Source organism: Aotus nancymaae, unplaced genomic scaffold (assembly GCF_030222135.1).
Source record: "Aotus nancymaae isolate 86718 unplaced genomic scaffold, 86718_ANA_hifiasm-v0.15.2.pri h1tg000079l, whole genome shotgun sequence".
In the NCBI taxonomy this organism is placed as follows: Eukaryota; Metazoa; Chordata; class Mammalia; order Primates; family Aotidae; genus Aotus; species Aotus nancymaae.
Genome location: NW_026988494.1, coordinates 21,829,860 through 21,845,699, shown reverse-complemented (window position 1 = coordinate 21,845,699; position 15,840 = coordinate 21,829,860). Strand labels below are relative to the sequence as shown.

Genomic DNA, 15,840 nt, shown 5'->3' with positions numbered 1-15,840 from the left:
TGGGAAAACAAGGGCCTGTGTGACCCAGGTCCTTGAGGAAAAGGAAAAATAAACTGCGGTGTCCTAAGTACGCTGCGGCTCGCTCGTGAGCAGATGAGCTGGTCCTCTAGAAAGGAGAGATGAAAGTGAAAATTTATCTAAGGATTTATATTCTCTACGTGTTTATTCAGCATGTTTATTTAAAATAGACTACCCATGAACAAAGAGATGATTCCAAGTGTGGGAAAAAATCAGGATGTGTGACAGGTTAAATCTTGACAAAGAAAAATGTTGGCCTGTGCCTTGAAAGAAGTGCAATGTTGAGAGGAGGACACGGTGGTTGGGAGGAAGTGCTGTTAGTAAATGCCTGAGGCAGGCGTGGGGACAGCTTGTGTGGGAGAGAAGTAAGAGACCTGCGGCACTGGAGTGGAGAGATGGTATCTGGGACTGATGAGAGGCCAGATTGGCGAGATAAGGTGAACCAGTTGATGGAAAAAAGGTTTCAGGTGCCACACAGGAAACTTGGTATTGATCCATGGGCTTCCAGAAGGTTCATAGCTGGTCATATTTTGAAGGCCGTGTTTTACGAAGAGGTGCTTACAAAGCATGGCGTGCACAGTGAAGGCAGAAGGTGACAAGAGATCTGTCTTGAGGTAGTGATACCTGCCGTGGTCATCTTAGATATATGGGATATCTGAAAAAAAATCTGCGGGCTTGGTGAATGGTAAAATATGTCAACACAGGAAGTGGGAATCAAAGCTGAGAGCCAGGTAATCCAGGTCAGTGGTGATTGGTGATATTCATCTTACATTTGGAGAATTTGAAGGGTGATATTAGTTTGCATCAGAAGATTTCGACCCCAGACTTGGACGAAAGGTGTAAAAATGTCAAGAGTTGAGCAACAGTGCCCCGTCCTTATTAGAGTTTGGGATAGCTGGGCTTCAATGAGCTTGGATTGTGGAACTGGAATTTGAGAAAAGTCAGAGTTGATGCAGGAAAAGTGTCCAGAAAAAGACTATTTAAAATGGGAACCAGAATATTGCAAATGAATAGTGAGAGGTAGGAAGAGGTTAAGACTTTATGTTAAAAAATAAAATGTTTAAAACAAATGTTGAAGAACATGCAGATCATAAATGTAACTATGTACATTCTTCTTGAAGAGTGAATCAAGTTGTCTTCAGGTGTTTTTTGTCACAGCTGAGTAACGGTGCCACACGGCAGCCTTCACATCGGCCACTCACTCTCAGAAGGATAGTTGTTTCCTGCAAAATGCTGCAGGAATGGTTGAGGGCATCTTCAGTTTTTCCAGGTTCTCTTTAATCCTTTGATATTTTAATCATTCTTTCTGAAGTACCCCTTCCTTACGGCACCTTTCCTTATTCAGAGGCCAAGCTCTCCCAGAGGCTGACTTTTCTGTGGTTTTGTTTGCCTGTGATTTGAGAGTTCACTAATATCTGCTTCCTTGTATCTTGTATTTTTTCATTAGAGGAACCATTTCTCTTTGTGGTTGATTTGAATTGTTTTTGTCTTTGTCTGTAGAACTGTCAGTGAGAGACTGACAAAGACATTGACACCTGACCATGGGCTTTATTCCAGTAAAGAACGTTCAGCCCAGGAGAGCCCCACTAGCCAAGATCATGAGAGTTAATGCATCTCTCTGGTTTTTAGGTCTAACACAATTTAGTCCTTTTTAAAACATGTTAAGTTTTATGTAGTAGTACAGAATTTGCCTCCCAGAGCCCTGGTGCGAAGATTCTTAGCTAGAAGGACAATTAGAGTTTACATTTGAAAATCACATTACTGTATTGTTAACTTTGGGACAATAATCCATCATACTTTTGTCCTGAGTAAAAATTACAGTGCTTCAGCAGTTATAAACTGTCCTATTTTCTTGCTTTTAAACACGTTTTGTAAATTAAAATATCCTTTTGATCAAAATCCTCACATATCTTAAGAAAAAAAAAAAAAGTCCTGAGACAAACATCAGATGACACAAAGTTTCCTAAATGTGCTGTGATCATTTTCACAGTCACCTTCCCCTTCAAAGTGTGTTCCTTCTCACCCCATCCAGAATCGACCTCCCACCTTTAGGAATCTCTTCCTGCTAAAGCTAGCCTTCACTGTGCTCTTCTGAGCTCTTAGAACAAGAATCTGAGTAATTTAACATTGCCTTTAGTTAGTATCTTATTTTCTGGGTATTAATATTTTCTCTATAGCAATCTGCAAACTCCTTGAAATTTGATGTCGGGTTTGTTACTTCTCATATGACCTCCGTAGTCCTGGCTTTCTTCCTCAAGGACCAGTTTGCCTTTAACCATGATTTCAAGCTGTTAACTAAAGCATTCTTTTCTTTGGTTCTCAGTTCAGCTATCACGCAAGTATTACGGATTTTTTTTTTTTAATGTTCAGATTGGAATTTCTATGTTCTAATAGGCTTTTAGGGTAGGCTTTCTCATTATGTTCAGAAAAGGATTTGATCCTGGAAACAAGATACTGTCAGTCAAATGTAGCTTGTTAAAAATAGTTATATCTTCTGATAATAACATTAATATATGTCCTTTGAAAAATATAGGCAAGCCTAGGGAAGAAAATGAAAGTGATACCTGATCTCATTGCCCAGAAATAACTAAGCACTGTTAACATTTTGGTTTCTTTCCTAACATTTTATCCCCCCATGCATGGTGACATATTTTTTGCTTAATATTTTATGAACATCTTTTCATGTCAGTAAATAGATCTGTATCATCACCTGCATTAGTCACATTGTATTCCATTGCATGAATATACCCACAGTGGACGTTAGTGTTTTGCTGTTATACACAATACTATTATGGGCATCCTATAAGTATTTTAGTGAATTTACCCTAAGACTTCCTAAAGATGAATGTCTGGAAGGGTGATGGGTAGAGCAGAGGGTAGTCACATATAAGTGCTCATGTGTGTCACCCCAGTACCCCCGAAGCTTAGTGATGTCCCTGTCAAGAGTCTCCCCAGCAGTACTCATCATTGACGTTTTCCTTCCCTCTGTCAGCCAAGTATCACCAGGCCTTCATGTCTGCCAATCTGATCGCTATTTTTATTTCTATTTGTCTGAATACTGATAGGTCTATTTTATCAGCTATTTATATGTCTTATTTCGATCACCTCAAATTATCTTTGCTCATTTTTCTGTTCAGTCTTTCTGTTATTTCTTTAGAAGAACTTTTGATACATAAAGGTCATTTACTCTTTGACATGCACGTTACAAGTACTTTTCCCAAGTTGTGTGTATTCGTAGCGGGGAGGTTTTTTTTTTTTAAGCACACAGAAGTTTTAAACTCATGTCTAGCTATTTTATAAAAACACATTAAAATCCATTTAAACGTCTGGATAATTGTTTTTTTTTTTTTTCTTTTTACGTTTTTTGTAAACTTTTAAATCACAGACATTGTTTGTTCTAGATTTGGGGTAACATGGTACAATATGGACACCATATTAAAACTTGAACTAATTAAAGTGACTTTTTTCCCCTTTGCAGGTAGGCATTATTAATACTTTTTACTCTCTAATATCTGTGTGTGTATGTTTTGTTTCCTCCACTGCACTATAGATTCTTTAAGGTCTGGGTCTATATCTAATTCATCTTTGTGTCTCCCATTTTCAGCCATTTGTGAAACAGACAATAGTTACTTATCGTTTGTGTGGCACTGGTCACTGGGGAAACAGAAGAATAAGAGGCTGTCCCTGCCCTTGTGGGGCTTGTCATGTAATGAGGAAGTCAACTACAAGTGTAAAATACTTTAGCCCACTGCTGTGATAAGCAAATACTCCGGGGATATGAGGATTGGAGAAACTCAGTGAGGACTCATGCTTGATTTGTGTCAGGTGCGATTCTGAGGAATGCAACTGATAGACCCAAAGGAGAGGTTCACTCTGCAGATGCCAAGGAATGCAAGGCATTTCAGTGATCTGCAGCTTGTGTTTCATGTGGCTGGAGCCTAGAGTACATAGGAGGGGCCTGTCAGGGGATGAGACAGAAAGGCCCCAGATCAGTGTTGTGCAAAGAATTTTCTGTGATGGTATCAGTGTTTTATGTCTGGACTGGCTAATGCAGAAGCTATATTGGCTGTCGAGCACTTGAAAGGTGGCCAGGACAACTGAGGAACTCAATTTTTAATTTTATTTAATTTTCATTACTTTAAATAGTCACACATGGCAAGTGATTACCTCAGTGGACGGCACCAGACTAGATCATGAGGGACGTCTTTTACATCCTAAGGAGTTGGGACTGTTTCCTGAGTGAGAGATAAAAGTTGGGGGATGGAGAGTTATGCTTCTCTTTTGTTTTGGAAAGATCACTCTAGTGTAGAGGTTCTTAACCCTTTTGGGTCCCAGAACTCTAAAACTTGACTTTTTGCCAGGCCCTTTCCTAGGGTCTGTAAAGCTGCAGCTGTAGCACTCAACTGAGCAGACCAAAACCTGGCTTTGGGGGAGCTCCCATTCTGGAGGAGGAGACAAAAAAGAAATGCAACACACACTAGAGGACAAGGATGAGTGGATTATCACGCTTGCATCCCACCTTTCCCTCCCAGGAGCTGTGTGACCTTAGACAACTTATTAGCCTCTCTGCCTCATCTAGTACCTGTTGTGAGTTATTAGGAGGACAAAATTAGTATTTGTACAATGTGTGGAGCAAGGCCTGGCACATAATGAGCACTACATAAGCATTTAACAAATCCGTAAATGCTAAGGAGAAAAGATCTATTGGGGAAGGGACTTGGTGGGGGGCGGCAGGCATTGCAGTTAATGATCGGGTGACCAGAGAAGTCCTCCTTCAGAAGGTGACATTGGGGTAAAGACCTGAAGGGAGTGAACAAGTGAGTCATACAGATTACTTACTAGTAGAGGGGGCCACAAGTTGAGAGACCCTGAGACTGGAGAGTGCCTAGCATTTTTGAAGACCACTCGGAGCACCAGTGTGGCTGGAATGCAGTGTAAAGGAGGAGACAGTAGACGATGAGCTCAGAGGCTTAACAGGTGTCAGATCCTCTAGGACTTTGTAGCTTGGAGTCTTTGGAGGATTTTGAGTATAAAGTAATCTGGTCAGCGTCCTGAGTGAGCAAGGGGTGGGAGAGTGAAGCTATCAATTTCAGAGGAAGAATCCGTGCGGAGGGAGGCAGCATTGTGGGACTGCGGGTAGAAGACTAGTGAGGCTGCTCTTTTGGTAGAGCAGGCAAGAGATAAGAGCCTGACCTCAGGCAGAGGTGATAAAGAAAGGGATTTTAGATAAACTGAGGTTAAAGAAATTAAAGGAATCAGTAAAAAATTAGATTTGGAAGATGAAGGAAGAGGGATCAGGCACGAATCTGGTTTCCGATTTGGATAGATTCGTGGGATCAAGATTGGGGCTTCAGGGGCAGAGCAGATTAGGAGAAAAAGGGGTGGAGATTGCTGCTGTTAGGAGTGCAGTTTTAGAACTTTCTAATGGTTCTCTGCAACATTCAAGTAGAGATAGCTCATAGGCCACTGAAGATGCATGTAAGAGAAACCTGGGGTGGAGAAAGACAGTTTTGAGTTATCTGATCTTTGAAGCCTCAGTAATGATTGTAGTTAGAAGACAATAAGCCTGGACAGAGATCCTGGCAACATAAGAGTAGTTGGGGTTGGCACACTTAAAGGATCTTGAGTAGGAGTTCTTCCAGAGCTCAGAAGCAGACCAGAGGAACAGCTGTCTTGAGAGGCAAAGCAGCTTTGCGTGACCAAGGAAAGAGACTGCTTGTCCTTTGACTTCAGCAGATTGGAAGGAGGCCCTGGCTAAAGGCCCCTGTCTGCCCTGCAATTTGAGATCTGGAGGCTGGAGGAGTGATAATGATGGAGTCAGAGAACTAACGAGGGACACGGTGCCTTGCACAGTACTTTGTACATAAAAGGGAAGTCTAGGCCGGCATGGTGGCTCACACCTGTAATCCTAGCACTTGGGAGGCCGAGGCGGGTGGATCACGAGGTCAGGAGTTTGAGACCAGCCTGGCCAACATGGTGAAACCCTGTCTCTACTAAAAATACAAAAATTAGCTGGGTATGGTGGCGGGTGCTCATAATCCCAGCTCCTTGGGAGGCTTAGGCAGGAGAATTGCTTTAAACTGGAAGGCAGAGGTTGCAGTGAGCCAAGATTGCGCCCCTGCCCTCCAGCCTGGGTGATGGAGCAAAACCCCCACCCCGTCAAAACAGGGAAGTCTAATAGACATTTATCAAGTGAATGCATATTTCGGGTTCATATTCAGCTTATTCTGCCTGCCTCCTACCTCCACCCCAAATCTCCCTTAGACCATAAGGCATTTAAGACCTATTTGATAATTCCAATATTTTGAAGTCAGACACTTTTGCTTAGAGAGCACTAACTAGTGCCAGAGGATTATCATCTCCTTTGATTTTGGTTTATATTGGACAGTATGAAATTAACTTAGAAGTCTGTTGCTCAACATAAACCCTTCCAACAGTTTTGGTGCAAGGATCGTGTAGACATTATATGTTGTTGGATTTAAGCACACGCTTGATAAAGAACATAAATGTTTTCTTTGATTATGCTGTCTTTGTGATTTGTCTCACTTCCTGGAACAGGAGGGCTCTAACTCCATGAGGACCCCAGCATTATTTCTTAATTGTTTGTGAGAAGGACTGACTCCCAGAGCATTGCCTTGTCGCTGACCTTTCAGTATGGGGAGGTGAGTGATAGGCCTAATCACTATGAAACATGACATCTTGGTGATGCAGAAACAGGTCTTGAGAGAAAAAAATCTAAATTGCAAGTGAAAAATGTTTGCAGTTGTGCTGTTCTTCTGTTTAATACCTTCTTCCAGGGCCCAGTGAGGTATTTTAATGCATGAAGCACTCTTCAAGGTGAAAAATAAATTAACTGTAAAATAATAAAATTCATCCCAAAGGCAGTGAAATTTTTTTAAAGCCTAATAACATTTCTAGAATGAGCCTCTCATTCTTGACATACATTGAGGGGGAAAGTTCCTGATTATTTGTAGAAATGGCTATAGGAATATTTCTAAAAGCTCAGGACATAGAAAACTCATTTATTGACTTTGTTATGGGGATGTTGTTAAATACTGTTTTCTCCATTACTGGAGTCATCTGGGAGGAATTTTCCATGGACTTCGGTGTTAAGAAAATGTATTCCTCCTGAGCTATTTGTGTATTTGTGGAGTAATGGGAAATGTTTTGGCCACTAGGATGCTCAGTCGTATTTGGAGCAGGCCCACCTTACAACATGCTTTCTCCATACTGCATTCCCGTTGGGTCTCATCATCCTTACACCCGATTTTATGATTGATTTATATATTTATGTTGTTGAACTTATTCTTATAAGCTGTCTCTAATTCTGTATCTATTTTGGAACAAAGCAGGATAAAATGAAAATCTACATAATGCTGTCAAGAAAAGGGGAAAACGGGCTGGGCGCGGTGGCTCACGCCTGTAATCCTAGCACTTTGGGAGGCCGAGGCGGGTGGATCACGAGGTCAAGAGATCGAGACCATCCTGGTCAACAAGGTGAAACCCCGTCTCTACTAAAAATACAAAAAATTAGCTGGGCATGGTGGCATATGACTGTAATCCCAGCTACTCAGGAGGCTGAGGCAGGAGAATTGCCTGAACCCAGGAGGCGGAGGTTGCGGTGAGCCGAGATCACGCCATTGCACTCCAGCCTGGGTAACAAGAGTGAAACTCCCATCTCAAAAAATATAAAAATAAAAATTAAATTAAAAAAAAAAAGGGGAAAACACAGAAGTGTCATAACCATCAGGGCCTAATTCTCATTCAAATAATTTTATGATAATGGGTTGTGTAGCTGTTGTGTTGTATATGCAGGATGTCAGTATACAGATACCTGCAGGTAGGGAAATGCAGGTAGCTCAAGCCGAATATCTTATTTTAGGATCACTTTAGGTGAGGGAAGCCTCATTGAAGCAGATTGCTTTAAAATCTTTTCCTTTCTAATTTCAGGATTGGCATCTCCTGTCTTTTTCCTGCTTCTTGGCATTTTAGCATATCTCCAGTGGGGTGTCCTCGAATTCTGAATACCAATTTACGCCAAATAATTGTCATTAGTGTCCTGGCTGCTGCTGTTTCACTTTTATATTTTTCTGTTGTCATAATCCGAAATAAGTATGGGCGACTAACCAGAGACAAGAAATTTCAAAGGTAAGAGATAAAAACATTTGTTTTCCAGACCAGAAGCCATAGCTTCTGTCCTACCTGTTTTAGGCTGTTGGAACAGAATTCCATAGACTAGGTGGCTTGTTTCTCACTGTTTTAGAGGTTGGGAAATCCACAGTCAAGGTTCCCATAGGTTTTGTGTGTGGTGAGGGCCTGATTCCTGGTTCTGAGATGAGGTCGTCTTGCTGTGTCCTTACATGACGGAAAGGGGCAAGGGGACTGCCTGAGGTTTCTGCCCTCATGAACTAATCACCTCCTAGAGGCCCTACCTCCTAATAGCATTGCGTTGGTGATTAGGTCTTCAATGTATTAATTTCAGGGTAGGGGGCACAGACATTTAGACCGTAGCATCATCATTTCATGGCTTCACGACATTTGGCTTTAGGTTGGAATTTAAGGAACTGTAGGAACTAGATTTTGTACTATATACAACATGGCATGAACAGTTAAACCATTTGAAGCTAGTTAACTGCTAACTACCAAATCCATATCATAAGAGGCCCTGGAATAATTATTAATACGTAAGTGTCTCCCATAATATGTTTTAAGCTGATTTTTGAGTTAGTAGTTTAGAAATAGAATTTTGCATTTTGGAATTTGTTTGGACTTCCATAAAGGCATGTGTATCTGATTTAGATGATCTTTATCATCATTCCTTGTTTTGTTTTCTTTTGACTCTTCAATTATTCTTCAGTTGCATTAATGTTATAGTGGTGCTGCTACATAGCTTAGAAATTTCTGACTTGGTATTTGTTGAGTTAGGCTTAAGATGATATTCTCTGGCTAAATAAAAGCATATATGTGTTTCTATACAAGGTACCTGGCACGAGTTACCGACATTGAAGCTACAGACACCAATAACCCCAATGTGAACTATGGGATCGTGGTGGACTGTGGGAGCAGTGGGTCTCGAATATTTGTCTATTGCTGGCCAAGGCATAATGGCAATCCACGTGATCTGTTGGATATCAGGCAAATGAGGGATAAAAACCGAAAGCCAGTGGTCATGAAGATAAAACCTGGTATGTGAATGAGAATATCTGCCTAGTCACCAGGGTCTGTCCCTTCATTCTCTGTGGTGTCTTCCATATTGTTCCCTTTCTGCACTGCCATCACCCTGCATCAAATCTCACACCAGGACCTGACGGGTTTTCCCTTTTCTGCCCATTTTGCATAGGGTGACTAACATCTTGATAAAACATCCAAAAAAAATGTCTTTTTGTCTTCTATAGCATTTAAAATAGTGCCTTACTCATGGTGTCTACTCAGATGTTTGCTGGTTGGCATTAACTATGGAGAGTTTTTTTCCTATTTAGTTGCCATTGGTCTCTATCCTTAATGACAAGATGATTTCAGATAACTCATGAAAATCTATAATATATTGGAATATATTTGTCATTTTTAAAAATTGCTGGCCAAACATATTTCTAGTTATCTAGATTATTTGATAAGTGTGACCATAGAACTTAGAGCTAATAATTATGTATAGTTTTTAAAGATATAATTTCTAAGTCAGTGTGACATGTAAAAGTTTAGATTTGGCTTCCTTATTAGGTAATTTATATCAGTGATGCTGTTTTTTGTGTATCATCACCATTTCCATGGGCAGCACCTTCTGTCAGGTGCATTTAGAATGGGAGATACTGCGAGTGCCTTGAAACAAGCTTTCTATGCCTTGATAGTTGATCATCACTGATTTCAAACAGCAGACCACAGATCTTAATAGAGATGCAGCACTTTAATTTCATCTTACTAATGTATTACATAGTAAAATATCAAATGCAAACAATCCAAGAAATTTATCTTGTAAATTATTAGAGAATATTGATAAATAATAATTGTTATAGCTTATTATCCCCATTTCAGAAATAAAATTTTAAAGGATATTAAGTTTAACCTGAGAAAATGCACGTCTTCATAGAAGAGTCCCCAACCATGCAGAATGGTGACCCCTTGAGTCCTCATTCTTCATGGAATAATTCAGATCCCACCTCCTCCTTCAGGCAGCCCTCAACAAGTTGATTATCCTTTGATGTGTGGCCAGCTGGGAACTAGCATATTACTCAGAAAATCTAAAGTCTCTACCTCACTTTTCAGGTTAAAGAGAGAGAACCTAGTCTGCGTCTGTATACCAGCATTATTTAATCAGAGTACATTTTATCCATGAACAAAGACTTAAGTTTTAGTGACTGTCTTTTAAGTTTTAGTTTAATGCATTTCTACCCCTTAAATTTTCATGTATCCCTAATCTAGAAACATTTGCAGAGTTAAAGCAATACTGATCAAATAAAAAGTTTATGAGAAGACTAAAAGAATAAAGCATTTTGCATTTCATCTAGCTTCATGTACCAGGTCCCATCAGTGACTAAACAGGTCTCATGGAATAAGATGAAAACTTCCATACCTTGGAGTTGTCCTTTTAGAATAAAAAGTCATCCTGGAGTATGTACTAGAATCTCATTAAAATCAGACGACAGGGGTCCATCTTGCACTATACAAAGTGTATGAAATGGAAATAAAAATACCCTTTTTTAGCACTACTCTGTCCTGACACATAGACGTCCATGTATAGCATTGCAACAAGGCTCTAGAAATTTCCTTAATAGATTCTGGCTAGTTTAGGGCTTCGAGTGCATTGAAACTGTATTGTATGTGGCGTCAAATGACTTATAATTTAGTACATTTTTTGCTAATTCCTGTGATAAATCACTTAATCTTTCTGGGTTTGTAATTTTCTAATGTGTGAAATAAGGAATTTTTAGACTTCTAAAATCCCCCTCATTTTTAATATTGTAGGCAAAATAACACCTAGAAGTACTGATTTATGTACTCAGCAAATATATGATGGGCACCTCCTATTTGCTAGACACTGTGTTAGGTGCTGGGAATGTAAGTTTGAACAGACACATTTTGTGCCCTTGAAGTTTTCAGTTGTAATGAAACAGGCAAGTAAATAGCTAATTGTGATATGGTGTAATGAACGTACATCTAGCAAATGGAAGTAAGCATGGAATTTAACGAGAGTCATCTTCAGGATTCTGTTAGGGTGACTTCCATGGAGGCTGGAGCCAAGTGGGTGTGCAGGAGTTAGCCAGGTGAAAAGGGGTAGGGAGGTGGACCGAGAAGACTCTTCCTGGTGGTGGAGGAGCAAGGCTGTAATGCCACGGTAAGGTGCATTATGGAAATGTTAGTTCATTGTAGCTGAAGGCAATGGAAGGAACGTGGGAAGAGATAGGGTGGGTGAGTTATGCAGAGCCGGGTGTGCTGTTCTAGAGCTAAACCTTATCTGGAGTGTACTGAGCCACAAAAGAACTGGAGGCCTGAAGAGGCATCCTTTGGGTGGGGAATGGCGGGAAGATGGTCAGGATCAGAGGGTGGGATGTGTTGTGGCAGACTGGCAGAAAGTGTGTCCAAAGGGATGAGGAGGAAAGTCATGGGAGAGGAACCAGGGACAGGGAAAGGCGATCTATGAAACCCAGGTTGCATGTTGGGATGAGGAAGAGGGTCTGAGACTCTAGCTTGGGTCACTGGGTGCCCAGTACTGATGGCCTCTGAGGGAGGTAACCAGCAGTGAGAGCAGGTTTGTAGCAAAAGTTGGGTTCAGATTTTGCCATGATGCATTGGGGGTGGCTGTGAGGACAAGCAAGGGTAGTGTCCAGTGGACAGTTACCCCAGCTCACCTGGAGGCTAATGAGCGCTGCATGGCCGGTGGCACAGTTTGACCTGCTGTTGGTGATAGCAGCCTCTGGAGGAACTGAGCTCACCTGAGGAGAGGGGGAGCACGTGTCTTGAGGGCAGGCAAGAGTCCATGTGCATGGCAGTGACACACAGCAGATGCTCAGTCAGGTCTGGGGGCTTTGATGAAGGAGAAAAGGACATAGCACTGAATATTTAGTGTTACCAGCATTTAAGTAAGGTCTGCAGAAGAAGCTGCTAGAGGGATGGGAAAAACTAAGAAAGTGTAATGTGTAGCATGATTTCCCTAAAATTAGCCACACTGAAGAAACGTCACGTGTTATAGCTAAAATATCTGCTGCTTAACTACAGTATCCTGTTTCTCTAGGCATTTCAGAATTTGCTACCTCTCCAGAGAAAGTCAGTGATTACATTTCTCCACTTTTAAACTTTGCTGCAGAGCACGTGCCACGGGCAAAACACAAAGAGACCCCCCTCTACATTCTCTGCACGGCTGGAATGAGAATCCTCCCCGAAAGGTGATCTTCCACGGAAGGGCAAGGCTGAGGGTGGGCTCCTGGAGGGGGAAGGGGTGTTCTCCTCCCCGGTCCTCCTCCCTCCCCCACTCCTCCCCATCATCATCATCATCAAAAGGAAGACATTCAGAATTCTTTCTTCAAATCTGGAATAGCACCAGAACTATTCCTTTAGCCAGAATCCACCAAATATCTATTAATTGACTTATGACTATAAATAGTCAACTATAAAGTTGTCGTTTTTAAAAACCTAATCTATTTTATGTAGTTAAGGAAGGAATGCTTGCAATCGTAGTTTTACATATAGAAATCTCATAATTCACACAACTTGTTCATTTTGAAAATGCATTCCTAATATAATCTTTCCAATGAATTTCTTTGTTTTGGAACTTGTTGGATACAAGATATACCAGAGCCATAGTTTGTTTTTTTCTTTTCTAACCAGAAGATTTCAAGCTGTAATCTTTTGATTTGTAAATGTTTGTGTTGCCTTATAGCCAGCAGAAAGCCATTCTGGAAGACCTTCTGACCGATATCCCTGTGCACTTTGACTTTCTATTTTCTGACTCTCATGCAGAAGTCATTTCTGGGAAACAAGAAGGTTGGTATATGATCTTCAGTTTAAAATCTGGGAAGCTATTCCTTTAAATCCTCCCCACTTTCACCAGCGTACACTTTATTATACTCCTATTATTTTAACATTTGGGAAATAATAGCCTGGAAATACTGTAATTTTTAAATGACTGAATCAGTTTCTTACATGACTGGTCTTTGTTGCCCAAACATGAAGCCATTGAAAAATAACTGTCTTCACCACATGTAGGGACATAGATTGATACAAACTCACTTTTATAGAAAAGGCTGTGTGCCTTGTCTAAGTTGTGTGGCTTCCTGGGACTTTGATCATTATTGAGTGGTTAGAGCTTCTTCTCGACTTTGATACACCAAGAAATATCAAATATTTGTTGTATTTTCAAAGAAATGATTCTACTTGAGAATGAAATGTCAAGTCAATGAAATTATTTGGGGAATAGCTTGCTGGAAATGTATACCAAAAAGTATTTCAAAAGTCATCTGTCATTTCAGCATTAATACTTCCTATATGGAAGACACTGTAAAGAATACAAAAATGGGGTGAAGTTTACACATTGCCATTAAGCTGCTTACCGACAAATGAGGTCCACAATTAGCTGTTCTACAAGGGTTTTAGGTACCAGAAAAAAAAATAAGGAAAAAATATCACAGGAGTTTGAAAGAGGGAGGCATTTTTCCCCCCTCAAGTAGGGCCGTGATGAAGAAAGTGACATCTGAACTGCGCCTCAAGGGAAGGGATAGTTTTACATAGAACGTGCCAGAGCATGGGAAGGGTGGGGCTCTGGGGGAGCATAGGAAGCACATGCCAGACAGAAGAAAGGACTGGACTTAGTACAGATTGGAAATAATTCACTGTGGACAGAGGAACACAGATGTTTTGGTTTGACTGGATAATGGCCCTTCTGGAAGGAGTGGTGGTAATGTTAGTGGTTGGATGGCTCTTGAATTGTCAGTCCAGGAATTTGGACTTCTCTCTGTAGATCAATCCAATAGCAGAGGGTAGAGCAGGTTGCAACAGAGGAGGGGTGGGGGGATGGATTAGATGTGCTATCCACCACCCCCCTGCCCTGCCCATGGTTCAGATCAAGGTGACAATGAAAACCAGGTGTAGGGAATGTGAAAATAGAATCAGACTTGGCAGCTGAGTGAATGGATGGATAAAGAAAAAAGATACCTTGAATTTTTTTTTTTTTTTGAGATGGAGTCTCACTCTGTTGCCAGGCTAGAGTGCAGTGGCATGATCTCAGCTCACTGTAACCTCTGCTGCCTGAGTTCAAATGATTTTCCTGCCTCAGCCTCCCAAGTTGCTGGTTCTATACAGGTGCACACCAACACGCCCAGCTGATTTTTGTATTTTTAGTAGAGGCGGGGTTTCACCATGTTGGCCAGGATGATCTCGATCTCTTGACCTCGTGATCTACCCACCTCAGCCTCCCAAAGTGCTGGGATTACAGGTGTGAGCCACCGCATCCCGCTGATACCTTGAATTTTTAAAACCTTGGATTTGACAGGTTTTACATCATAAAAGTGAAAACGCCAGTATTTTAAAACAACTACTAAATTTCAAAAGAAAACTAACACCTAGGGTATTGTATTTTCAACCTATGTAGATGGTATAAAACTAAAATATTAAAGTTGAGAGATCTTGGAAAACTTTTTAGAGTAATAAAAACATCAGTAGCAAGGTGTTATTTCAGATGATTTTACAGGTTGTCAGGGAGTGAAATAAATGAGACGTTTGTACAGACTGCACTGATAAGAGTTACACAAAATGTTTTAAAACTATTTTTCTTCTCTCCACCCTGTAAAATGTCTATAGGTGTGTATGCTTGGATTGGCATTAATTTTGTCCTTGGACGGTTTGAGCATATTGAAGATGGTAAGTATCATGTTTCCAACGAATGTGTCTAGTTGGAAATTGGTGCTTTTCTGTTTAATCCATAGGCTGAAAAAAGAGCTAAGCTTTGTGACACTTCTAAGCGTGTAGGAGTAGAATGAGAGGAGCTGCAGCTGAACACAATTCAACTTGATTTTAGTTGGGAGGTTAGACTGGGTTTGCCTGAATGTGCTTGAAATAGACTGTGAAAAGAAGGTGACTCTAAAGAAGAACACAGTTCTCTGGATTAGTTCCATTCCAGTGAACACTTTCTGTTCTTTCCAGATGATGAGGCAGTTGTGGAAGTTAACATTCCTGGAAGTGAAAGCAGCAAAGCCATTGTCCGTAAAAGGACAGCGGGCATTCTCGACATGGGTGGTGTGTCGACTCAGATAGCGTACGAAGTCCCCAAAACTGTAAGCTTTGCGTCCTCACAGCAGGTCATTATCTGTACAAATTTCCTTCTGTTTGGTTTGGTTTTCATTTAACATGTGTCCATCGTTCTTGTTTTATTTTCTGAGTGTGAACACATCTTTACTGTGCTTGCTGAGGTGCCACCTCTCAACCCGGGAGAATGGAGACAGGAGGAGCAAGGCAGACCTCAGCTGAGCCGCTTGTGTGTGTTCATTGAAATCAGCTGGTTTGTTTTCTGACCGTAGAGTTTTTCTTTGGTATATACACAGTCACGTGCTTGAGTTTCTGTGTATATTTTCTCTTCTATCATGTCTTTTCTCAACAGGTTTTGTAACATGTAACATAATAACATCTGATTTTTCCAGTTAGAATTGGGGGAAATTCTTTTTTTTAATGGCTCAGACTTTGAGCTTCCTTGGGGAGGATTAAGGTTTGTATCCACTGCTTCCACATCTTTCAACGGGGATTTACTCCAACTGTTCTCCACCCTGTTCTGTGCCCTCTGAGTCGCTGCCTGGGCGACCTTGTCTAGAGAACCCTGGCACGGTTTCCAGATGTATTTCT

At 41.0% G+C, this 15,840-nt stretch overlaps 1 protein-coding gene across 6 annotated transcripts in view; it reads left to right on the top strand.

Moving 5' to 3' along the window:
* ENTPD4 (ectonucleoside triphosphate diphosphohydrolase 4) overlaps positions 1-15,840 on the top strand; it is a 34,881-nt gene that overhangs the window by 1,023 nt on the left and 18,018 nt on the right. Inside the window, exons 2-8 of one of the 6 annotated variants that reach the window (XM_012435233.2) lie at positions 6,577-6,680; positions 7,969-8,166; positions 8,998-9,203; positions 12,245-12,395; positions 12,890-12,993; positions 14,806-14,865; positions 15,148-15,302. In XM_012435233.2, the coding sequence (XP_012290656.1) occupies positions 6,673-6,680; positions 7,969-8,166; positions 8,998-9,203; positions 12,245-12,395; positions 12,890-12,993; positions 14,806-14,865; positions 15,148-15,302 (882 nt within the window). In that variant the 5' untranslated portion in view covers positions 6,577-6,672. Of the gene's footprint in view, positions 1-4,020; positions 6,681-7,968; positions 8,167-8,997; positions 9,204-12,244; positions 12,396-12,889; positions 12,994-14,805; positions 14,866-15,147; positions 15,303-15,840 lie in introns of those variants that run through there. The other 5 variants (XM_012435235.2, XM_012435234.2, XM_064368637.1 and 2 more) reach the window with 5 other exon arrangements.